Source organism: Impatiens glandulifera, chromosome 3 (genome assembly GCF_907164915.1).
Source record: "Impatiens glandulifera chromosome 3, dImpGla2.1, whole genome shotgun sequence".
In the NCBI taxonomy this organism is placed as follows: Eukaryota; Viridiplantae; Streptophyta; class Magnoliopsida; order Ericales; family Balsaminaceae; genus Impatiens; species Impatiens glandulifera.
Genome location: NC_061864.1, coordinates 7,388,827 through 7,415,690, shown reverse-complemented (window position 1 = coordinate 7,415,690; position 26,864 = coordinate 7,388,827). Strand labels below are relative to the sequence as shown.

Sequence of the window (26,864 nt, the reverse complement as noted above, 5' to 3'; positions counted from 1 at the left end):
AATAAAAAAAACTAGTGGGGACAATGCAAAGGCATTATTATTGGGAAGTGAAAGGAACAAAAGTTAGGAACTTTCATTGCAGCTGCCCCATGCATATTCTTCCAAATTTTTTGTCATAGTCTCTTTAATTTCCATATATTAAAGTTTGTGAATCAAGCTAGCTAGCTTATATTATTTAAGACAAATAATGAGACAAAATATATATATATATATATATATATATATATATATATATATATATATATATATATATATATATATATATATATATAGGTGATCAAATGTTATTATATAAAACAATATTTGTTCATATTATTATAAGCATCATAAATATATAACCCCTGTTTAATATGATTCTATGTTTGCTTTAATTATAACCTTTTTTTATCATGTAAGCCAAGATTATTATCATCAAATTATTATTATTATTATTAAGTTCAATGGAATAATATATATGATGTATATATATATATATATGTACATCTAGGTAAACTAAAAAAAGATAAAATTTTCATTTACCAAGCATCCTAAATGATTTCAAAGGGAATATACATGATCTTGAAATCAAAAGACTACTTGTTTTTTTAAATTTATTCTCAAATAAAAGTATATGGAAGTTTGTGGGAAACTTTATCAGAAGAAATTGGGGGAGGCTAGGGCTTCCGAAGCCGTTTCAGCTGTCGATTTTACCGATTTATTTTGTTTTAAAGTTACTACATGCACTTTCATATTTGATTTGTTTCACCCCAATCCTCAACTGGTCCACATGTAAACAAGTTACCTTTAAAGGTCTACAAAATATCTTAACAAAAAGAAGGGTTTCTCCAACTCTATGAAATTGCTCATGAGAATTAATAATATATATGTTCACAACTCAGCCATCACTACTACTGCTTACTATATATATATATATATTATATAGACAGACAACTTTCTTTCTTGCTTGCAGACACATTTACATTTCCGAAAAAGAAAACAAAACAAATCCCACTCCAACTTCAACAAACAACATACAAAACATAGGCATGTAGAAATCTTAAATCATATTATATTTTATTGTCAACTTCCATCCTCTCCCAAACCGGCTCTTCTAATACAAGAGTCGTCCTCCCCATTGCTTTCATCATGATCTGATGCCGTTCCATGTGTTCGGTCCGATAGAGAAACTAATCCCAATGCAGCAATCCCACTCGTGATAATATCTATGTTATCCATGTAAGGACTGAAACTCGGAATCTTCTGTGAGGAAGAAACCATAATGGGCAGCCTGAAAAGTGGTTGTTGCTCTGGAACAAAGAGAGACGATGATGATGACGACGATGTCGAGGTGTCAGATTTTTCAAGTGCTTCTGATGAAAAGCATAATAATCCCATGGCTTGTTGCTGCTGCAGCTGATGCTTGTTGCTGTCTTCTTTCCAAATATTTAAACATTTTGTATCCAAGATCAATGGTGATAAGTCGTCAATACTAGAAAACTTGCGCTTAAGCTTGTCTTTCGCCACATTCCTAAGAGAAGACAACAGATTTTTAGGTGGGCACTCCTTAAAAGAATTCCATCGAGGACCTAAGCTACATTGGTGGATTGATGAACAACCAGTAGTGCTATGTTTCCCCCCTCCTGCCTGGTTTCGAAATCGAGGGGAATTTGTTAATGCAGCAGCCAAAGGTACAGTCTTGGGGGGATTATTAGCGTTAAATGCAATTGACCCAACAAAATAAGCTCTCAGATGACTTGCAAACTGGTTAAGTCGGGATTCACAGATTCCTGTAAGCTCAGCAAGCGATGGTTTCTCTTCTATCAAATTCTCCATCTGTGATTTATAAACAGATGAATATTATATATACCACACCTGTGTTCTTATGTTGAATTTAATTTCCCCCAGAAAATTACCTTCTTAAGTAACTCGTCCCCAACAAGTTTGGATTTCTCGGACCACCAAAAGTAAAAAACCTCCCCTTCTGGTGTCTTTATTAGGAAAGAACGTCCAGATTTGTCAGCTGAGATTCTTTCAACTGATGCAGAGGGGCAGGCTCTCTTTATGGTTGTTAGTCTCTCTGTCTGGCCATCATCCCCAACAAATGAGATCCGTAAGTCAGAGGTAGTAGGCACAAATGTGAGATCCAAATTCCCCCTGAAGCAGTAGAAAAGAGGATGAGCCAACAATAAAGAAACAACAACAAACTGAAATTGATATTCTTCAATATGTATGTCATCACATGCAACATCCAGTTCCGTCCAAGAGAGTAGCAAACAAAACAATGACCTATTTTAGGAAAAGTCTAATTACTCGAGAAGGAGCATGTTAACATCTAACAAACAAACAATGCAATTTTATCCCATCATCAACTAAAATACACTTACTTTATAAAAGAAAAGCATACATCAAACAAAAGAAAAGCTACTTAGCCAATTAACCCCAAATGGCAAATACTCTACTTTTTAATCAGATTATTTGAAAAGAAAAGCATACATCAAACAAGCTCTTAGTTAATGGTCAATTATATGAGCAAGAGATATATATCCCTTGTAATTAATAGTTCTAACAATTAAATTCAGATAAACTACAATAAGTATACCAGGCAATTAGTATTTTCTCGGACGATTCAATATGCAAATACAGGTAACAAAGAATGGCATACAAAAGAAGAAATGAAACAAGGAAAAAGAGATACAACAATGTAAATTATATCAATCCAACTGGAATATGGATGATATATATTATATATAATAAGATGAACAAAGTAACCAGACTTAACATAAGCCATATGGCATAGGAGCATGGAACTACCTTTACTTCTTCTTAATTCAGATATCATAATAGAATACGTCCGACTTTACCTACAAATGAAAAGACATACTTATTTGGTCGCATGAACATGTTGCCAACAACAAGTTAAATATATAACCCTGTATTGCAGCTTATATTGGGGTCAGTTACAAGAACAAGGCATCCATGATAAAACACTTCCAAATAAGAAGTTTATGCTTCTATGAAGACTCGAGGAAACAAAGGCATAGTCAGCAAATTACTTGCATTTACAAAAATATCACAAATATCGGATAAAACAAACAATCCATTATTACAAAGGAAAAATGTTTGAAAAATAATGCATACAGACACAGAGAGGACATAATTGGCGTTTAAAATTTGAATGGAGAGACAAATTAAAATGTAAACAATATGAGCCATAAAGGACACTATTAATGAACAATAAACATTTATAGAAACATAAACTTATGGTCAACACAATAATGCACAAGTCAAGTTGAAATAAAAAATTATATACTGCAGTAACAGAAATCCCCAACACAATTGATAACTATATTAATTGCCTAACACGAATTTTACTTCAATGAGAAGATTAAAGTGGTAGTCATTCCCCAGAGAGAATCGATGCAAACTATGATATCTCAATTGATATCTGTTTAAGTTGATCTTTTAGGCCAGGCTGTGGCCAATTCTGGTTAAAATAGAGGGCTCACACATATGATGCGTGGATGCAACGTAGACCCAGCTTCCATATAAAGTTGGTATACACACTATTTGCAAGATTAGAAAAGCCTAAATATTAAGACTGAATGAAGTGAATGTTCAAGCATCTAATACATGACAGGTCTTTCAATTTATTCGATATGAGGATGTAATTGACAATCCAAAAAACGGCAAGACCATATAAATTAAAGGCAAATTATCACCACCAGTGCAATGATCATAAAAATAGAGGCTTGAGATGGGAGTACCAGACAATATTAAAGAATCAAGATTACCTTGTTCCAGTTGGGCACATAAGTGCCCCTTGCTTATTAATCTTTCCGACACGAATGGAAACCAAAGGAATACACAAACACCTGGCGAGCATACCAATTTCAGAGGGCTCAAAGTGCTACATAACAAGCAGAACAAGAACAAGAAAAATGAATTAGTTATGCATCACACTTATAAACAAGCTAGATCAACATGAGCAGTTACGAATACTTTATGTCTTAAAACATGTCATAGGTTTATAGAATACAGTAATTCCATCAAATCAAATGAGATGATTATTACTTGACTGAGATGAGATAACAAGCGATCCTCGGAGCCGCCGCCGGAGACGTGCAGCTTCAACAGGGGCTTCAACCTCTCATCTGCACGGCAGGCACCCATAACCTGCAAGTCGAGAGCCCGAAGAAACTGAAAAACTCCATCTTCCTGATCGTTACGTTGAAGAAGCAAATCTCCATCGCCTTCCTGGACGAGAATATCCGCCAGTCGCTCCGTGAGCCTAAACCTTGAGCTACCCGAATTTGACGAAGAAGCGTCAGTTGTGAAATCATCAAGATTATTCTCTTCCAAGTTCACCTCCCGGTCGTCATCCGTCCATTCTCTCTCGGAATTAGCCATGCTTGCTTGTTAATTCTTTCTGTATATACCAAAACCCTAACAGATTTCCAGTCCAGAAGACGATATTGATTCGAACCAATGATCTAAAGAAAGACACCGAATGAAGGAAGATACAGGAAATCAATTGGATCGAGCAAAAGAAGAAGAAGAAGAAGATGTGAATTGGATCGAGCAAAAGAGACAACGTTAGCTTGTTCTACCTTCTCACATACAAAACCATAACTTGAAGAAATGAAAAGATCTGAAACGGAAGGTAAGATGTGGCATTAAAAGAAAATGGTGAAAAAGGAAAGAAACGGGCGTCAAACTTTATTAATATCAATTACACAACAATGGCTTTTCTTTGGGAAATTTGACGAAAAGACCCTAAAAATGGTCTTAAATAAATGCGCTTGTTAAAACATTTTTACGCGTAACGCGCAGAGTAGGATCGTTACGTGAAAGGAAAGTTTATGAACACTATCGTCACGCGAAGGAACACGATCGTCATCGTTCTGGACTTTTCGTCACGCGAAGGAACACGATCGTCATCGTTCTGGACTTTTTCTTCGCGTTACGCGACGGGGTAATTTCGTCAAAGTATTTTGAAGTAGTTATTTCCGCAATTAAATTTATGCGCATATTTCAGAGACTTTTTAAGGTCATTTCGTCAAATTTCCATTTTTTTTCAAGTCCGAAATCCGTACTGTCGTTAAATATTTAAACGGTTTTGGATTACCACATCATATATTAATAAATTTATAACGTCATAAATATTTTATTGAAAAAGAAAAGTAATCTTTTAAATTTTATATCAACATAAAATTTTAATATATAAAATATTTGTAAGACATAAATTTTATTTTATTTTATTTAGTGGGATTGAAATGTGTTTAACTTACCATTCCGTCATATCCTACCTTGATTATTTCATTTATCATTTTCGCCTCATTCGATTCCGATGAATCCTCATGACTCAATAAACCATTTTCTTTTAAAAACATAAAAAAAATATCTTTTGATAAAATTATATAAACGTATTTTTAATATTATAATATCCCCTCCTTTTCGGTTAGTTACCAGTCAAATCTAGAAGTGTTTCATCGGTTTGGTTTTCGAGTTATTCGAGTTTTTTGTTTGGTTTCTTCGAATTTTTATTTCTTCAAACAAATTCGAAAATCGAACTGATTTGAATAAGACAAAAGAATTTGTTTGAAGAGAGTTATCAGAATAAACAAGTTGTTAAAATTCTTATCTGCTAAAATTATAAAAAGAGTATAAATCACCCAAACTATGCTTAGTGGTTGACCGTCAATGTTTGGTAGTTGAACGACGGAAATAAAAGTAAAATAGTTTTGACGACAATCATATATGATGGTGGAGAGGTGTTTATGATGGTGATGAGCTTTTTCGACGAGAAAGAATGAGAGATATGTCAAGACTCATGAGTAAACGGTAGGATTGAGGGATTAGAGTTTTAGAGATTATGTAGGACTAGTGGCGGACCTAAATTCATATATAATTATTTAATTATATATATTAAATTATTTAATATATAGTAAAATATATAATTAAAATAAATAATAAAAAATGAATACGGTTTTCGGTTTGGTTTTTGAGTTGGAACTTAAAAACCAAATCGAAAACCTAATTTGAATCGAATTGTTTTAAAATTCGGTTCGAAAATTATAAATAAAATTTAAATTCAGTTATTCGAATTCAATCGGATATTCGGTTCAGACCAAATATTGAACACCTCTAGTCAAACCGAGAAAATCGGCCATAGTGAGATAATTCTGATGGAAAACCCTATAATGGATTATAATTGTCATTCATATTATAACCATTAATTCAATTTTTATTTAAGGTCATCTGACTTATTTTTTTTATTATTATAATGTTGAAAAGTAATTTTTTTTTTACAAAATACCATTTTTTTTTTGTCACCTAGACAAGAAGGAAGTTGATAAAAAAAAATAGATGAGCAAGAATTTTCTTATTTAGGACCTCATAAATCATTAATGTGTTTATGAACCAAAAAAATACATTTAACTAATTATTTATTTTGTCAAGTGTATCGTTTTCTCGTTTTTCTTTCTTAGGTATTTTTGAGTGTATTTAATTGATTATTTATTTATTTTTTTCTTTTATCAATTTTTTTTAATGAAATAAAATTTCTTAAAAAAAAATACATTTGGACAAATGTATAGAATGACTTGATAACTTTACTCCATGTACTATATTTTCCATTGATAAGGCTCCATCCATCTATAGGTATTTTGTTTTGCCAGAATAACTTGGTTTTGGAAAATCAAATTCGTGAATTGTGATTCTTAAACATGCAATATTCAATATCCTTTGTGTTTTTTGTGAGTGAATTAATCAATATATTTGTCACCACCTATTATCTCATGGGAAATTTGATAAAATGACCCTGAGAAGAGGTCTCATTTTAAAAATAATCTAGCTCAAAACTAATTCGTAAAACTAACCTTTTTTTTAAAAAAAATGACCATTTTACCCTTAATTTTTTTTCTTAACCTTTTCTTTTCCCTCATTTTCTCTTCTTTTCTTTCCCTCTTCTCCCCCGAAAACGACCGTTTCCCTTCACTCTCTTCCCTGGTTTCCTCCCCGACGATCGCCAAGCCAAGCAACGTCGGATGATCGCCAAGCAACGTCGTACGTTTCCCCGCATCACCATTCACCGCTTGCCATATTATACTTGATTTTGAACACTAAATCATATCTCAATCTGTCCGCACGAATAACATCATAGACAATGTCAGTTAATTCGTCATATGTAGTATTTTTGGATAGAGTCATATCCACACATGAACTTGAGAAAAAGGAAGTAACACTGCCATCATCAACTTTCCATTCTCCATCATAGAGGACAAAACAGTTAACAAATAAATTGTGATCTGCAATCGATAGAAATTGACAAAAGTGAGTGGAGTGAAAAATACAATGTGTTGAAGTCTGCGTCCCACGCAAAATTACAATTTACGTGAGACGCGAAGATCAGTTTCTATGGGACGCAAATTGCAATTTGCGGGGACGTAGACTGCAATTTACTGCACTTTACATCTTTATATTTTAGCTAACAAATCATAAACCCTAATACCAAACATATAATAGCAAATTACAGTTTGTTTTCATCAAACATATAATAGCTAATATATAAAGAACATATCCATTTCGATGGAGTCGCCGCCTTGCCTTGCTACCGTCGTGGTCTCGTGGTGCGGCCTGCAATGCTGCTGTAGGAGTCTGAGAGAAAAGGGAAGGGAAGAAGAGAAGAAGAGAAGAGAAGAGAAAATGAGGGGAAAAGAAAAAAAAATAAAAAAAATATATATTAAGAGTAAAATGATAAAAAAAAAAAAAAAATTACTTTTGCATAAACCTTTTAGGCCAAGTTATTTTTAAAATAGGACCTCTTCTTAGGTTCATTTTATCAATTTTCCCATTATCCCACTACATAGATTGCAGTTTTAAAAGTGAACAATATATAGTAGGCTGTTAAAATTTTCGTGTTAACTCTTAAAATCTTACAATTTTACGAATTCATATTAGGTTAACGAGTCTGATTTTAAGTAAACTCTTAAATAGGTAAACTCTTACGTACGATTTTGAAATTATAATAATAAAATTTTACGAGTTTACGAGTTTATAAATAATTTCGATTTTACGATTTTACGTTTTAGAAAATTAATTTATATTTCAAAATTTTAAAAAAAAAATTATTATTTATTCAAATAAATTAATTAATATAATTAATTTTTTAAGTATAATTTTTTTATAGTGTTTTATTTATTATTGTTTTTTTAATTAATTTTATATTTAAATATATAGATTTTTAAAATTGACTAAACATATAAAATATTTAACTATATATATAAATAATAATAATATATAACTATTACTTTTTCAAATTAAACTCTTACGATTTCAAGTAAATTTAGATTTTACGAGTTTTCAACTTTACTTAAACTCTCTACTTAAACTCTCGATTTTACATAATATGAGATAATTATATACATTAAGTTCAACTAATTAACTCTAAAACCAAATTTGATCTATAAAGTTGGGTCTCTTTTTTTTAACAAATGTCAAATTCAACTACATCAATTAGAATCTTAAGTTTTAGTATAGCCCAGGCCCTAGTGATGGGTTCACAAACTCTCTTGGCCCATACCATTACTATTCGACTTCTAGCAAATTATGCATCATTTTAGCCTATTTATCTTTTCTGGAATATTCTGGTGTTTTAATTTAAGCTCAAATCATTTTTATAATCAAGCTTGTCAAACTCTAGTTTTTTTTAATAACAAAATAAGTCTCATAATTTTTATCAAAGAATGAATTATGCTAAAATATTAGCACATAATGTTTTATTGTGGATGAAACTCATGTAGCTAAAGTAAAAAAAAAAAGTGGTTTTTAAGATATCAAATATTACTTAAATCTTATTTTTCATTTAAATGACGCATAAAAATGAAGATGTAAGTAATAGTCGTGACATGTTAGTTTCCTATATTAAAAAAAAAAAAAAAATACATTTTTCTTTGTCTGAATTATAGTCTTTGTGAATATTTTCAAAAAATAAAAAATAAAAGTAATTAAAAATGAAAGAATAGGCCGACAACAAAAAATGGCCCATGCCACGGCAAATTAAATAATTATAAGTTGAGTGTAGCTGTTTGACAACAACTAAACGTCCCTTTCGTCTATTTATTCTGGATATCCTACTACCATTCTTACAAAAATAAATTAATATATATATTTATGTATGTCGACCTTGTTTTAAGAATGAAAAAAATCGAAAACAAATATTACTAACGCCAGAAAAAATTATAGGAATATTTTTAAATTAATCAAATATATATTTACACATCTTATACAAAAAGAAAAAGAAAAGAAAAGTTTGATTGAAGAAAATCTAATAATTATAATATGGTATAATGAAATGAGAGAAAATGAAATAAAATGTTGTCAATTTAAAGACATTCTAACAAAAGAATATCGATTCTTTGCTGACAAGTAATTGTTTGTTTGTTTGTTTGTCACAAGAGTTGAAATACGTTTGACTAGTTAATTTTATCACAAATAATATTGTTTGTTACATATGGGGTCTAACTTAGAAATAAATTTTAAAAAATGGACCCATTTCTTATAAAATATAATTAATAGATTGGTTTTATCCTTTTGTGCTTCACAACCATGCACCCATCAATTTATTGGGGAAGACACTATTGATAGCATACAATGTATTTCCACATAGTAATTGCAAGCCCATTCAGCATTTAACTTTTCTGGATTGTAACTTGTAAGATCTATTCATCTCACTTTTTTGTTTTGTTTTGTAATTCAAGATAACTAGTCAACAATGGTACGTATAGTGACGTCGTGATGAAGATTACACGTATCTATTTTAAGTCACAAATTTATTTATTTTCATTATATCATAAGTGGTTTTTTCGTGTCATTTTATAATTATTTTAAAGTTTAAAAATTAGTTTTTATAAATATCGTAAAGTTTAAAAATTAATTTTAAGAAATAAATATATAATATGAAATATTTTTAGATAGATTAAAACATCCTTAAAAACAATTAATGGTTGGGTTAGGATTGATAAGACAATTTGGAGATTAATATGTTAAACAATGGTGAACCATGTGACTACTTTGCAGGCAAGAGGGGTTGGTGACAATGTGTGACTTTTAATTATTGATGTTTTCATTATACATATCTATATGGAATGGCTTAGTCCAATGGTGGAAATTAATGACAAAATTGTAAGGTTGAGCATAATTTGGGTTTACCCAAACTCAACCCTAACCCAAAATATTAATTTGGGTTGGTTAATATGGGTTGGGTTGAGTATGAGTTGGGTTAGGGTTACTCAAATTATCCAAATTATATAAATTTAATTTAATTCTCTATTATTAATCCAATATAAACTAATTATCATCCAACTTTATGTCAAACACGTTTTTGACATGTTTCACACGTTTTTCACACGTTTAACACGTTTTTAATATTTTGAACACGTTTTCACATTATAACACGTTTTCACACGTTTAATACATTTTCATGTTTCTAGCACGTTTAACAAGTTTTTTACATGTTTAATACGTTTAACGTATTTTTGACAAGTTTAACACGTTTTTTACGTTTTTGGCACGTTTTTTTTACGTTGTTTGCACGTTTAACACGTTTTTAACATATTTAACATGTCAACACGTTTTTAACAAGTTTAACACAGTTTTCACGTTTTTTGCACGTTTAACATGTTTTTGACATTTTAACATATTTTTGATATGTTTAATACGTTTTTTACATGTTTAACACGTTTTTCACACTTGAAACATATTTTTCATGTTTTTGGCATGTTTAACATGTTTTTGACATATTTGACACGTTTTTCACATGTTAACACGTTTTTCATATACTTTTGGCACGTTTAACACGTTTTTGACATATTGAACACGTTCAACACGTTTTTGGCTCATTTAACACATTTTTAGCACATTTAACACGATTTGCTACGTTCAACACGTTTTTCATATTTTGGGCACATTTTCACGTTTTTGGCACGTTTAACACGTTTTTGACATTTTAACACGTTTTTGCACATTTAACATATTTTTGACATGTTTAACATGTTTTTTTGCACGTTAACACATTTTGATAAGTTTTAACACGTTTTGTCACGTTTAACATGTTTTTGGCATTTTTAACACAATTTTCACGTTTTGGCACGTCAAACGTGTGAAAAATGTATTAAACGTGTTAAAAATATGAGTTAAACGTGTAAAAAACGTGTTAAACGTGGAAAACATGGAAAATGTGTCAAAACGTGTTAAACATGTCAAAAACGTGTTAAACATGTTAAAAACATATTAAACGTGTTAAGAATGTGAAAAATATGTTAAACGTGTCAAAACGTGTTAAACGTGCCAAAAACGTGTCAAAATATGCTAAATGTGTCATAATCGTGTAAAACGTGTCAAACATGTCAAAATATGAAAATAGTGTCCAACGTGTCAAAATGTGTTAAACGTGCCAAAAACATGTTAACCATGTCAAAAACGTGTTAAACGTGTGAAAAACGTATTAAATGTGTCAAAAACATGAAAACATGTCAAAAACATGTTAAACGTGTCAAAACGTGGAAACCGTATTAAACATGTCAAAACGTGTTAAACGTACAAAAAACGTGAAAAACGTGTGAAAACGTGTCAAAAATATGAAAAACATGTTAAATGTGTCAAAATGTGTTAAATGTGTCAAAAACGTGTCAAAATTGTGTTAAGTGTGTCATAATCGTGAAAAACATGTCAAACGTGTTAAACGTGTTAAAAACGTGTTAAACATGCCAAAAATATGAAAAACGTGTTCAAATTATCAAAATGTGTTAAACGTGCCAAAAACGTGTTAAACGTGTCAAAATCATGTTAAACGTGTGAAAAAACGTATTAAACATGTCAAAAACGTGAAAAACGTGTTAAACATTTCAAAACGTGTCAAAAACGTCAAAAATGTGGAAAATATGTTAAAAATGTCAAAAACGTGTTAAACGATTAAAAATGTGTTAAATAAGTCAAATACATGTTAAATGAAAAAATGAAAATAAAATAATTTAGGTTACCCAATCCATACCCAACCCATATTAGTAAATAATATGGGTTGAATTATGGGTTGGGTAAATTAAATTTAGGTTGAATATGAGTTGGGTGATACGAGTTGGGTTTACCCGTTTGCTCACTCCTACCTAAATGTGACTTTCTTGGCCCAATGCTAATGGGGAATTTAAATGTGATGAACTTAGTATTTTATTTGCTATTTCAGCTTTAATTTCCAACCTAATATATAAATTACTATATATTTTTTTAAAGAAAGTAATATCATATTTATATATAAACTTGATTAGAGGCATTAAATGTAATGATGTATTACAAAAATTATTTATACTTATAAACTTGTCAAAATATTTCACATTTATCTAGTTAACACAAAAAATAATAATAACATTGTTAATTTGTTGATAGTTATAACATTTAAACATGCATGAAAAGGAAAAACAAACTGAATATGCAGCAAATTAATGCCATATATATATATATATATATATATATATATATATATATATATATATATATATATATATATATATATATATTAGTCTATTTACAATATATTGTAATTTAAATATATATTACTTTTTTATTAGAATTAGTTCTTAATATATAAAAAATTATTATATATTTTAATAATGTATTATAAATATATATTTATATAGAATTATTAATGTTATCAAAACATTTCAAAATAAAACAATTAAATTTAAATTATTAATTTATATTAGTTCATTTGTTACCTGATTTTGTATTATATTTGTCCCCTGTTACTTGATGTATCTTATTAAGTTATTATTATTATTCTTTATTTTTATAATAAAATAATTAAATTAAAATAATAAATATATAATATTAAAATAATTAAGTCAATGAGTTTTTGCATATTTTATTAGTCAGCTCACAAAACAACATATTCTTTTTTTAAAAGATTAGAATACATTTAGAATATTGGGAAAATATTAGTAGGTCTTTTTGACAATATAGGTAGCTAGGGATGGTTACCAAATGAAATATTTATAGGAGTTAATTAATTGGTAACCGTTGTTGGTAGAAGACTATATAAGAATAGAATGATACATTGAAAATGAATGTACTGAAAATGGGAAGAAAAAAAACATTAAGTTGATGCATCCTTAATTATCTATATATGATCTTTGCCATACATTGATTGATATATGAACATGATCACTCTGCATGCAACCAATTATACACACATTCAGTGCACCTTTTGTAAAGAGCCAATTTTGAGTCTCATACGTAGTACCTCATATAGCATTATTTGGGAATATTTATTTATAGCAGATTAATTAAGGTTTAATTAAATTATACACTTATAGATTGCAATCAATTTTTCTATTTCTATTATCATAACAAAAGATTATACATAAAAATATATAATTTTTTTACTAAACGATTCAAAACTATTCAACAAACCTCAAACAAAGATGTGTACTATATATACTATGGTTGTACAAGGCCAGATGTAGCACACCCAATGAATGTTGTTGTGAGCAGATTTATGGTACAGCACTAACAAATTGTGAAAATGATATGATCAGATATAACGGTCTAATGATATGATCCACGTACGGTTGGATAAGATGATCCATAAAAAATGATTTTAAGGAAAAATATAGACAATTTCTTGTCCAAAATTAGATTGACACCAATAAAATATTTTAAAATTGGTCCTTAATGTTTGCCATAAACATATATATGAATACTCTCTATTATTTGGTACTCAACATAATAATGGAATTCATGACTTTGTTGGAACATATAATTGGTACTTAATCCAATTATTTCCTTATTCAGCTTATTTCTTTCTTTTACCAAACATAATAATAATAATAATATTTCTTTTATAAAACTTAGGGATATCTTAATCAAACAAAAATTGTATTTGTCAAGTTATCATCTAGATAAGATAATGTTAAGAGGATAAATCAAGACTTTACTTGTTAACATAAACATGTGTCAAGCCACCAACCTTACATACAACTATTCTAGGTGTTTCTCAAAGAAAGGAGAGATAAACAAATAGAACATTGTTTCTTGTTTGAAAAAATCCTTGCATGTTCCTTGTTCGGTTCTTTAGTTCTAAACTATAAGTCATTTGTTTTTGTTTTTCATTTGAATCCTTGAACCATTTAAATTTGCTTAAGTGCTAATTAAAAGTGTAAATTAAATAATATATAATAATTACTAATTGTAAAGGTAACTTTTAATCGTTTTGTAAATGATTCATCTAATGATTAATGATAGTAAATACTAAAACTTTATATACCAAATATAATCATTTTTTTTTATGCAGACCTAACATAAAATAAAATATTATAAATATCACGAAATATTAAATAAGAATAAAAACACAACTCATCAGATTGCAAAACTTGCAAATTTTTTAGAAAGACGATTAGCTCCTCCACTAAATATATCGATCTAAATTAATCTTGGAAAACATAATAGAAATTACTTAATGAAAACATAATAGAAATTACTTAATGAATTATATGAATTATAAGTGTATTATAAAATTAAATACACTTATAATTAATTTCAAACTGAAAATTCACCTCTTAAAATTTTGTGTAATTAGTTTTGGTTGAATAAGTTAAATAATAGAAGCCTAATAAAAAAAAATCCTTTGTATTGTTTTTATTATCTTATATAATCAGAATAATTAGAAAGAAAAAAAAGTAAGCGTATGACTATTAAGGAATAAGTTTCAAATAAGCTCGTGGGTAGGTGAGTAGGCAAAAGTTACATCCAAAGTGATAAAAAAAAAATGAATTGAGTATTTCTTACTTACCTTATTTTACAATCTATATACATAATCCAATGTTCCAACATTAATGAACTACAACTGTAACATCCATCTATTGTCCAATATCTTCACGTTTGTATTTGAACTGTCATACAAAAATATTTTGTATATCTTAATTTCATTTTTTATATTAATTTTTAAACTAACTTTTATTTTATTTTTACTACTAAGTTAAATTTATTTTTTTAATTTTTTATAAGATTTTAGACAATTATATAAAAAATTATATCTGAAGTTGGACTATAGTCGTGTTTTTTTTTATTGAATTTATTTTTACGTTTAATTAGTTGTGTTTATTTTCTTATTTAAGTTTTAAATAAAATAAATATATTTTGAATGTCCCTAGTTTTTTTCTCTAAAACAATAAGATAATTTTTTACATGTTTTTTAAACAGTCAACTCTAAAATTAAAAAGTTTAATATACTTGTAAAAACCATATTTAATTATTAAAATTTCATCATTAGAAACTAAAAGTATATAGTTGTGTAAATATTAAAAATAATGTTACTATTAATAAAAAATAATAATTAATTAAAATATTAAATTCAAAATCATAAAATAGTTAATAAAAAAAATCCTTATAAATAGTTGTGCGCATGTGTGCTTGTATATATAGTGTCAATTCAGGGCCCAATGCACAACCATTTGAAAATCTACACTTATATTCAATTCATTATAAATAAAGAAGACTAAATATGTATGGCCTATTTTAAAGTTATAATATGTATAAGGATGAAAAAAAATATATTATTTTACTTTTATATTTATAATTAAGATATGTCATATATGTTATAAGAAAATTATTTAAATTAATTTAGTAAAATCTTAATAAAAGGGATAGATATTATGAAATAAGTGAATTTACACATTTTAAGATTTATAATTATTTAGAGAATCTTATGGGTTTGAAAGTAGTTCTTTCCAAAGATATACAATTCAAAATATCAAGCCGGATAAGGTTGGATTTGTTGGACCAGTATTAAGAAAGTGATCTTTATAAATAAGAAAAAAATTTAGTTTGGTTTTATTATAATAAAATAATGTTTTAACAAAAAAAAATATTAATAATGATAATAGCTAAAGTTTAACATTTAATGGAAACTAAAATATAATTTATAATAAACTAATTATAACAAATTATATAAAAATAAATAAATTAAATTACATTTACAAACCAGCTCATTAATCCGACCGACCTACTTTTGCACAAGTATATATATATATATATATATATCAGTACTAATCAGCTCATTTAAATAATATATTATTAATAAGTGAGGTTATAATATATTTGTTTTAATTAATTTTTTTCTTATAGTTGAAGTTAACATATAATTTAGACATAATTTTCTAATAAGACAACTTAGATATCAAGAAACTAAGTGAGTGAAGAGAGAGATCTTGTTATTTGTAATTAGGTGCATTTGGGGATTAGCATGCAGAATGAATGACAGTTATCTTACAGGGTGTAAAAGGTCGGCCATAATATTAATTAGTGATTATGTTTAATTAAATAATATTGTTAATTAATGATACAGTTTTAACATAAAAGAATCTTTTAATTTGATAATCATAATTTTATGAAATTAAAAAAAAACATAAATAGTTGTTAATAATGAACAGTTGAGAATTGAGATGAGTGAAAATAAAGTTATTTGAATTAATTGATTATAATATATATATATATATATATATATATATATATATATATAATTATGAATAAAGTAATAATCACTATTAAACCATATAACATGTACTTACAAAATAAAGATATATTATATATGATTATAATAATTATATAATTATTTCTTATAAAGAAATTAAGTTGATTAAGTCAACAATAATAAATTATTTTAAAATTAGTATTTGAAAAATATTTCTATATATTTGTACATTATAAGGATAATGTGCATATTTTAGAAAAAAAATAAAACACTTTTAGCTGAAAGAAAAAAGACTTTTATTTAACTACATATTTTTTTTGTAAATTTTATTATTATTTTATAGGTTAATGTTTACTTTTTATTTTAAATTATTTGAAACTATTATTATCTTAACCCTTTTAAGTAATAATTTGAATTTTCTTATAAACTTTATTAATAATAATAAAAAAAATATTATCCATTAATTAAATAAATAATAAAACTAGTGAAGTACCGAAAATAAAATTAGGCAAACAGGTATTAATAGCCCTTTAAGCTTGAATCGTACTTATCACACTAAAACATTCTTAGTCGTTATAATCTGAATCGTGTTTATTTAAAAAAACAATGTTTAATTAGAAATAAGTTTGTCATTTTACTGATAGTTTTTTAAAATAAAGACAAATAAAATGAAATGATCCTTTTAAATATATACATATATATATTTACTGATAATTTTTTAAAATAAAGACAAATAAAATGAAATGGTCCTTTTAAATATATATATAAATTTTAAATGAATAAAATAATATTTTTTACATTTTTTTCTATCTTTTAAAATAAGTTAAGTCCATATTCTAAAATTACAAAGTTTAATATATTACAAACTATATTAAAAATGTATCATTTGGGACATAAAATATAATTGCATAAATTAATATATATATATATTATTAATATTAAATTATTTTATAAAAGTTTTAAATTCAAAATTATAAAAGTATTAATATAAAAAAGTCTTTGGTGATGGGATGGTTAAAGATATAATTATATCATTTTCTGAATAATAATTAAGGTCTAGTTCTTGACAATCATGTTTTCAATTGATCGCTTCTTAACAATTACATCACTTATTTTATTAACCAAAATACTAAAATATCTTAAATTTTAAATTATTATTTTTTATTTTATTTATATATATCAATACATTTTAAGTCTTTTTATCAAATATAATCATGATCTCCTCAAAATTATCACCAATCATTATTTTTTTCCCTCTCTAAGTTTTTTCAAAAACCCCGATCCGAACAAGCCCTAAGAAATTTTGATAATTTTATAAAAGTTTGATTAATTTTTAATTTTTTTTTTGTTAATAATATTAGTTTGATAAGGAAAAATCAAATAATATTAAAAAAAAAGTTAATAAAAATATAGTCAAATTTAAATTATTTGCACGAATGCTACATTAATAATAAAATACTTTATAAAAATTTTAAATTCAAAATTATAAAAGTATTAATATAAAAAGCAGTCTTGGTAAATATTTTCTCTGGTTAAAGACACAATCCCATCATTTCCTGAATAATAATTAAGAAATTTTGATAATTTTATTAAAGTTTATTTTTTTTAAATTCGTGTTAATTATAAAGTTAATAATATTAGTTTGGTAAGGAAAAAACAAATAATATAAAATTCTTTTAAGTTAATAAAAGTAAAGTCAAATTTAAATTATTTGCATGAATGTCACACTCATATATTATCTACACGTCCCAACACAAGGTGTCATATTTACAAGATAATTTTTAAAGTGTCCGGATTGTCGGGTCGAGAGCTGTGGTTAATTTGGATAGTTGGGTCGGATTGTGGGTTGACCCATTTTTAAATTTAAAACGGTTAAAAATAAAATTAAAAATGCTAGAGGTATGTTTCGAACTTGCAACATAACAAAACAAGTACAACTCTTTAACCAAATAGGCTACAAAGACTTTATATTTTAAATTCAACACCAAATTTGATAAACGCGAGACGTTTTAATATTAATATAAGTTCAACTTTTAAACTAACTAATCTATATATATATAATGATGCTTAATTTTTAAAGTGTCCGGATTGCCTGGTCGAGAGTTGTAGTTAATTTGGATACTTGGATCGGATTGTGGGTTGACCCGTTTTTAAATTTAAAACGGTTAAAAATAAAATTAAAAATGCTAGAGGTATGTTTCGAACTTGCAACCTAACAAAACAAGTACAACTCTTTAACCAACTAGGCTACGAAGACTTTATATTTTGAATTCAACACCAAATTTGATAAACGGGGGACGTTTTAATATTAATATAAGTTTAACTTTTTAACTAACTAATATATAATGATGTTGAGTAAATGGATACTTGGTTCGGATTGTGGGTTGACCCACCCATAAACTTAAAACGGTTAAAAATAAAATTAAAAATATTATCTGTAATTTTTTTCATGGTTTTTTATATTATTACTCGTGCAAATGCACGGACTAAATGCTAGTAGACAATAATACCACCTACAACTACAACAATTCTTACTTAAATAAAATATTTTGAGTGAAGCTTATAAAAAGACTATTTTTTATTTAAATTATCCAAACGTGTTGATGAGATAAATTATTTGAAATAAACAATGAAGTATTTGTTAAATTAATCTTAATCAATTAGTTAGGTAAGTAATTTCAAAATAAATTAAGAGTTAAGTAATGTTAAAATCGTAAATACAATGAAAATATTTAATTAGTTAACATACAGTTTTTTTATTTTATTAAATATTTTATAAAGTTTTCTAATCTGAAAAAATTAGCATTACACACAATTGTAATTTTTTTTTATTTCTTTCAAAAACGCTTTTCATGTTATTTGGGAACATGGAGGAATATTCATAAAAGCATTTGAGGAATAAGTCTGATCTATTTCTATATTTGTTCATTGGGTTATTGAAAGATCTCAAATAATAAATATTTCTTTTAGTTGTTCAATCTCGATTTTCACCATCTAAATCAATGAAGCCGATTTTTCAGATTTAACTCGGCATGTAAATGGATCCTCCGGAAGATCCTTACTTACAATGGGATTCCAACCTTCGTTCTCATTTAAAACATAATGAATAATCCAATGAACTTGACTCTTTGAGCTAAGTATTATTATTATTATTATTATTATTAATTAATTAAGCTTGATACTAATAATAAATAATAGTATAACCACCACTTGAGCTCAAGTGCATGAACCCGAGAGCCTTCTTCCTCTATAAATAACTCTGTTTGATTCCATTCCTATCATCTCCACACTGAACATTTATTCATACTCTCTCACACACAGTCTCGAGAGAAGGGAAAAGAAAAGTGTGGCTTTTCAATTAAGTTCTAATTCCTTCTTGCTAGTAAAAATGCCTGCTTCTTCTTCTTCTCCCTCAAATGTTACTGTAATCTCGAAATGCACAGTCTTTCCCGATCAAAAATCCTCCATGGAAGATCTCAAGCTCTCTGTTTCCGACCTTCCAATGCTCTCCTGTCACTACATCCAAAAGGGTGTTCTCTTCACCCGCCCTTCTATCCCTATCGATTTCATCATCTCTCTTCTCAAACATGCCCTCTCCCGAACTCTCTCTCTTTTCCCTCCCCTAGCCGGCCGATTGACCACCGACCACCATGGCTATGTCTACATCACATGTAACGACGCCGGCGCCGATTTCATCCATGCTGTCGGACCCACTCTTCACATCCGCGATATTCTCTCCCCAATTCACGTCCCTGAATCGGCCAAGAGTTTTTTCTCGCTCGATCGGACTGTAAGTTACGACGGCCATTTCAAACCAATTTTGCTCGTTCAGGTGACGGACCTCGTTGACGGTTTGTTTATCGGTTGCTCTGTTAATCACGCTGTCTCTGATGGAACCTCGTTCTGGAATTTCTTTAATACGTTTTCGGAAGTCTGTAGAAATGGAACGAGGAGGATTACGAAATCGCCGGATTTTAAACGGGAATCGGTTTTGATCTCGTCGGCGGTTTTGAAGATTCCGGAAGGAGGACCGAAGGTGACATTTAACGCTGACGCCCCGATTAAAGAGAGGATCTTTAGCTTTAGTCGAGAATCGATTCAGAGACTGAAAGCGAAAGCAAACGGGGGGAAATGGGTAGACTTCGATTGCGCAATTCCCGTCGCCGAGCTAATGGGGAAGATCAACAACAACAACGACAAAACATGGGTTAGAAATTCGAGTCTTGATTCGTCGGATATTTCGTCATTCCAAGCACTCTGCGCGGTTCTATGGCGAGCGGTTACACGGGCGAGGAAATTTCCGTCGGAGAAGATGACTACTTTTCGAATGGCGGTGAATTACCGGCAGAGATTGGAGCCGAAGATGGATCCTTACTATTTCGGGAATGCGATACAGAGTATTCCGACATATGCAACCGCTGGAGATGTGATGTCCAGGGACTTACGGTGGTGCGCGGAGCAGCTGAACAAGAACGTGCTGGCGCACGGGGACGCTACGGTGAGGAAGTTTGTTGCGGATTGGGAGAGGGACCCACGATGTTTCCCGTTGGGGAACTTTGATGGTGCGATGATGACGATGGGATCGTCGCCTCGATTTCCGATGTACGAGAATGATTTCGGATGGGGAAAACCTTTGGCGGTTAGAAGCGGTCGGGCCAATAAGTTCGACGGGAAGATCTCCGCCTTCCCTGGCCGGGTTGGCGGCGGCAGCGTTGATCTGGAGGTGGTTTTGGCACCGGAGACAATGTCGTGTCTGGAATCCGACCAAGAATTTATGCAGTATATCACGGCGGCTCATTGAAAATAATACGTGATATAATAACTCTGTCTTTCTTTCCTAGTTAACTTTTCTGTTAATCTAATCTTCTCTAATTTGTATCACAGATTTTATTTTGATGTCACTATATAGTTTAAATCAGTCCTAAATTACCATAAAAATCATTTGTTAGTGTAACAATTTAAACATACCTTGTCAATATGAAGCTAGAAACATTTGATAGAGGAAACCTTTCGCTTGAATTTATGTTTTCTTGAAAAAGGATGAACTGGGTCACTCAAAAAGATAATGAAAATAAGTTTTGAAGACAGGATAAATACATTCTTTAATTTCTTCATCCTTGGTTTTAAAATCAGTTTCATATTTCTTAAACTAGAATTTCATAAGTTTGTAATAGATGGAATTGTAAACAGGCTATTGTATTTCAGCAATCTTTTATGATGGGGCTGGAAGCCTGGAACAATCCTCAATAAGACAATTTTTTTGGTGGTCAATTTAGGTTTATTTGTGGATCGGTGGAAAGTTGTCTAGACACCAATTCATTCTTTCTGACTGCATGAAAAGAGCTGGCTGAGTTTCAGGGATGCTTCTCATGACAAGAAATCAAATTAGTAAGTTCACGACAATTTGGGATGCTACTTGTCTTCTTTTGTTCGAGGGAGGTGGAGACACTTACTTGTCCTTTTAAACCAAAATTTGGTAGAGATTTGTTTCTAGCATGAGAGTGATACATTGTTTTGGACGAGTGACACTAGATTAGAGACTTGGTTACTAGTAGGATAATTTTGTAAACTTTATTATAATGTCAACAAGTGTTTCACTCGATTGTTTATTGGATCAAGATGGAATAGAATGCCCAGACTTTGTTCGAGAATAAGAAAAACGGTTAAAAAAACAAAGTTTGGTGGTACGAGATTTCTGATTAGCGAAACAGCCAAAATCACAAAAACACTTTATTAAAAACAAGATAGTTCATTTTTTGCAACCTTTTATTTTTTTACTAAAACGGGACATTTAAAAAAACATAATGAACTGATGAATCCTAAATAACTATTATCTTGCGAGAAAAAGTAAGTACACAATTCGAAGAAAGCTTCTCTTCTTGTGAGTCATGGATGGGCCGTAAGATATTGGGCCATCATTCGTCCAATTTATAATAGCCCACGAGTTAAATTGGGTCAACATTTTATTATACAGGAACTGGCTAGCTTCTCATCTAGGCCTTGTGTGTTTTTCGAAAAATATTTTTGAAACTAAAAACAAATATTGATCTATTAATTTGGTTAAAAAAAAGTATTTAGCATGTAATATTTTAAAATATTATAAAGAATTTAAGATTTTAATTAATTGAAAAAATGGAATGGTGATTTATAATTTAAATTAAATCCAAACAATCTACATATCAAACAAGACATAATATTCTTGAAATATGTAATGTAGTTATTTATGTCATTGAAAACATGCATATTACCATATATATATAGTGATGCCTTTTTATTGTAAAAAAGTGTAGTTTCCACTAATTGTTTATATATGTATGCGTTATTAATTAAACTTTTCAAATAATAGTACAAGACAATGACAACGACACCCATATATATATATAACAGCAAAAAGTGTACATGGTGCAATATATATGAACTAATGATAACATTATTAATTAATTTAAAAAAATGTTTAACAATAAGAGCTAGATTTATATAGCTAGTGGCATAAAACATGTACTGTTGGCGCATAAACGGGAAGTAATTAAAATAAATCAACCACTATAGTCTCTATATAGGTAGGTAAATTTAGAAAGAGATACATTATTTGAATATGCTTATTAAGGCATGATTATTGGCTTTAATTAATTAACTAGAAGCAGACAAGATGACATAATTAACTAACAAACAATTGAAGAACAAAAAGGTGAGACTAAGTTCCATAATGTTATTCTAAGTCTCTCCTATTGTGAAATAAGCTAATAAGATGTTATATATTGTCTCAATATACTCCAAGATTACATGCAAACATTCTTAATTGTCAACTTAGGATATAAAAATAACATTGTATTCATGTCTATTGTTTTATCAATCAGATTTAAATCGTTAACGTCTTTTGTGATATCACATTTAATTTACTCATTCACGAGCCCCGCAAAGATATTCATGTCTATTATTTTATCAATCTAATTTTGAAACACTGATGTATCTTTGCGGGGCTCGTGAACGAGTAGAGTAGATTAGATGAGATATCACAAAAGACGTTAACGATTATCTAAGATTCTTGTTTTCGTAAAAAGAAAAAAAAAAAAGTGTATTAATTAAATAGTTTCTTCTCCACATAAACATTGGAGGAATGATTTATTGGATAGTTTTGTTTAAATTAATTAACTTTTACTTTTATTCCAACTTTATTTTTCCAATTTAAAGTGTGTTTGTTCGAACACTTGGTGAACTTCAAACAATTCAAAGGACATAAAAAAATCACAAACATATATAAATAAACACTATAAAATTTCAAATCTAATAATAATTTGCTAGCCAATACATTTTAGCAGCGTGACCAAGTTATTAATGCCAACATAACATGTGTACGTATATATATGAACACATAACTTAATAAATAGCTAGAATCATAGGCGTGAAACAATATCTCTATCACCCATTCATAGTAATATATAGTACTCTGAGATAGTAAGTCATCCCCAAAAAAACCCTAAACTCGTTTGTTTGAGGAAAACAATATCTCTATCACCCATAGTAATATTGTTAGATTACAGTCTAACTATATATCTTTCCTAATTAACTGAAACTGTAAAATTCTTTTTTTTCTATGTAAAATGTCTTTCTTCTTTGTCACCCTACAGATCCAACGTTCCTCTTCTTCTTCTTCTTCTTCTTCTTTTCTAAGAAAATCCCTCCCCATCTTCATAAAGGTTAGATTCCACTTCTTTAATTAGTTCCCAGTCCATTAATAATCTACAGGTCATGGTAGATTGTAATCTTTATTCGTCTTTTCTATTAATGTAAATTAATATGATTTTTGTTTCTGTTTTATCACCTTATAGTTAATCAACAACCCTAGCTAATTATAAAATTTTATTAAAAGAAAATGGATAATAATTTAAAATTAAATAATTGACTAACTAGCTAACTAGAGAACCGAAAAACAAGCATGCACATACAGTTCAAGGAGAATGTCGAAGCATCTTTTAGAGTTTCAAGCATCAATAAAAATATATATATATCGAGCTACGTGCATTTGGATCCGAATCGACGACCATATATGGATAGGGATAGGGGAGATTAATAAATAATAAAAAGTTGTTCATTTTATATATATAATAATAATAATTAATTAATGATCAAATCAGTTGATCATCTACATGAAACTTAAACACAAATCTAAAGGTGGATGATCCATGATCGTCATGTACTGCTGACCATGAGAACCAAACCTAGCACCATTATAAGATATCGAATTATTTGTCACCGATGATGCACTAATATTATTATTATTATTAATCTCCAGCCTGCTGCAATAATCTCCTCCCAAATTATGATTATTATTATTATATCTCCTCCTCAAGAACTTATGATGATGATGATCATTATTCTCCGGGGACTGACTCATGATGGAATTCAAAGGAAACAACTGCAGTGTCTCCCTCACTGATCTCTCCACAGGCTCACCCACATCCTTTAAATCCATCAAACCTACAGCATCACATAATCAATATCATGAAATGGGTCTTTTAGGAAATATCACTGTTTCACTTTAAGCTATCTTAATATATATTTAAAAAAAAAAAACGTACATGTTGAGGAATTAGGGGGCAACTTGTGGTGAGTTTGATCAGCGGCGGCGGGGTTATTGTTGTGAGGAGGATGAGGAGGAGGGGAGGAAACTCCGAGGACAGTGACTCTTCGTCTTTTCTGTCTTTCTCTAGCTTTGTGGTTTTGAAACCAATAGAATACGTTTTTGCTTTCTATCTTACCATAAAAGCTAAGTTGAGAAGAGATCTTTTGGATCTGCTCGGTGCTCGGAGTTCGGAGACCTGACCGGAACAAGTCTGTTAGGACTTTTACTTGTTCTGCCGTCGGATTCCAACGACCGCACTTACTGCCACCGCCGCTTGCACCGCCGCCGCCACGCGATGATCTTATGCAGAAGCCGCCCGACATTCCATCGTGATCCATATGGAATTTTCTGAACCAAGACAAGAGAGAGAGAGAGAGAGAGACAGGGTCTGACTGATATCAGTTCTTTTGGGTTCTGACCGATCGATCGATCAAACTTCTCTGAACTCAAAAAGGGTTTGGCTCTGTGCATCTATATATATATAAAATAAATAAATAAATAAATAAACACTCTGCAATATCATTCATTATTTAATTCATACTCTGCTTTATCTAATATAAAATATTAATATATAAAAAATAATGACCTAGCTAGCTGTTTGCTTAGGGTCTGTTTGGCTTTGGCATGCAGATATTTAAAAATGAATGACACATATATATATAGGTGTTGCAGGTTTTTCCTAAAATTTGCATCAGTTCATGAACTTGTGAATCTAAGAAGGATATAATTTTTTAACTATCGAATTTTAACTTTGAAAATAATGTTTATCTTTAGTGAATGACTATCATAATAATGTAACTTGTAATATTTATTTTTTAGGCACAACTTTTTACCCTTGAAGTACGTATAAGTTTTTGATATTTTTTTCCAATAATATTGAGTATAATAAAAGTCACAATTACCATGGACAAAACTCAATAGACAATTAAATTTCAAAGTGATTGCATAAATTATAATATACTAAAATAATATGCAAAAAAAAACATAATCAAACATTAACTCATAAATTTATTAACCAAAATATTAATCCTTTAAAGATAAAAATGTTAAACAAAAGGATCTGTGGCGCAATGGTAGCGCGTCTGACTCCAGATCAGAAGGTTGCGTGTTCGATTCACGTCAGGTTCATTTTTTCGTAATTTTTTATAAGAATCTTCGAACTCATCGTTTTATCATTTAGTTAGTAATGTTAAATGTTTTAAAGATCAAAGAGATCTTGGTATTTGTGATATTGTTTATTTTAATAAGATTCTTCTATAGAAAATGTGTAGTATATTTGCAACGGAGCCGAATAATCTTTAGGTACCGATGATTGGATTAAATTTGGTCAAAATTGGTGTAGTTGGTTCACCAAAATGTCTAAATATTTCGTGTGGTGTAGCATTTGAAGGGAAATTTATTATATAAAAAAAATAAAGAACATGTTTGATCATCGACCTAGTGACTTCGCTTGCCGATTAAATATAAAAAAAAGATTAAACATTATAGAAAAAAATTGCATAATAGAATTTTATTTTTTTGTAGGATACAAACAAATGTACCGATGATTGGATTAAATTTGGTCAAAATTGGTGTAGTTGGTTCACCAAAATGTCTAAATATTTCGTGTGGTGTATCATTTGAAGGGAAATTTATTATATATAAAAAAATAAAAAACATGTTTGATCATCGACCTAGTGACTTCGCTTGCCGATTAAATATAAAAAAAGATTAAACATTATAGAAAAAAAATCGCATAATAGA

General features: G+C 29.1%; 3 protein-coding genes and 1 non-coding gene across 4 annotated transcripts; 2 read left to right on the top strand and 2 right to left on the bottom strand.

Annotated features, from left to right (window-relative positions):
- Positions 1-831: 831 nt before the first annotated feature.
- On the bottom strand, positions 832-4,635 carry LOC124929368. Its single transcript, XM_047469712.1, has 4 exons — positions 4,051-4,635; positions 3,771-3,886; positions 1,893-2,133; positions 832-1,812 (listed from the first exon to the last, which is right to left on the bottom strand). The coding sequence occupies exons 1-4, from the start codon at positions 4,384-4,386 to the stop codon at positions 1,060-1,062; spliced, it is 1,446 nt and encodes a 481-aa protein (XP_047325668.1). The 5' UTR covers positions 4,387-4,635; the 3' UTR covers positions 832-1,059.
- A 15,249-nt stretch (positions 4,636-19,884) lies between these two features.
- On the top strand, positions 19,885-21,410 carry LOC124932460 (uncharacterized acetyltransferase At3g50280-like). Its single transcript, XM_047473092.1, has one exon. It carries the CDS (start codon positions 19,887-19,889, stop codon positions 21,297-21,299), a length of 1,413 nt encoding a protein of 470 aa, XP_047329048.1. The 5' UTR covers positions 19,885-19,886; the 3' UTR covers positions 21,300-21,410.
- A 3,231-nt stretch (positions 21,411-24,641) lies between these two features.
- Positions 24,642-25,534, bottom strand: LOC124929616 (WUSCHEL-related homeobox 5-like). The gene is made up of 2 exons (XM_047470021.1): positions 25,078-25,534; positions 24,642-24,976 (listed from the first exon to the last, which is right to left on the bottom strand). The coding sequence occupies exons 1-2, from the start codon at positions 25,457-25,459 to the stop codon at positions 24,642-24,644; spliced, it is 717 nt and encodes a 238-aa protein (XP_047325977.1). The 5' UTR covers positions 25,460-25,534.
- A 643-nt stretch (positions 25,535-26,177) lies between these two features.
- On the top strand, positions 26,178-26,249 carry TRNAW-CCA. Its single transcript has one exon. It is a non-coding gene; the product is annotated as a tRNA-Trp (tRNA).
- Positions 26,250-26,864: the final 615 nt, after the last annotated feature.

Bases quoted from the DNA above. Each gene is read 5' to 3' on its own strand.
- LOC124929368 (XM_047469712.1), bottom strand. From the start codon at position 4,386: ATGGCTAATTCCGAGAGAGAATGGACGGATGACGACCGGGAGGTGAAC. The intron at 3,887-4,050 runs GTAATAATCATC...CTTGTTATGTAG, and splicing joins TGTTATCTCATCTCAGTCAA to CACTTTGAGCCCTCTGAAAT. The intron at 2,134-3,770 runs GTAATCTTGATT...CTACTGCTTCAG, and splicing joins ATGTGCCCAACTGGAACAAG to GGGGAATTTGGATCTCACAT.
- LOC124932460 (XM_047473092.1), top strand. From the start codon at position 19,887: ATGCCTGCTTCTTCTTCTTCTCCCTCAAATGTTACTGTAATCTCGAAA.
- LOC124929616 (XM_047470021.1), bottom strand. From the start codon at position 25,459: ATGGATCACGATGGAATGTCGGGCGGCTTCTGCATAAGATCATCGCGT. The intron at 24,977-25,077 runs GTACGTTTTTTT...GTGATGCTGTAG, and splicing joins GCCCCCTAATTCCTCAACAT to GTTTGATGGATTTAAAGGAT.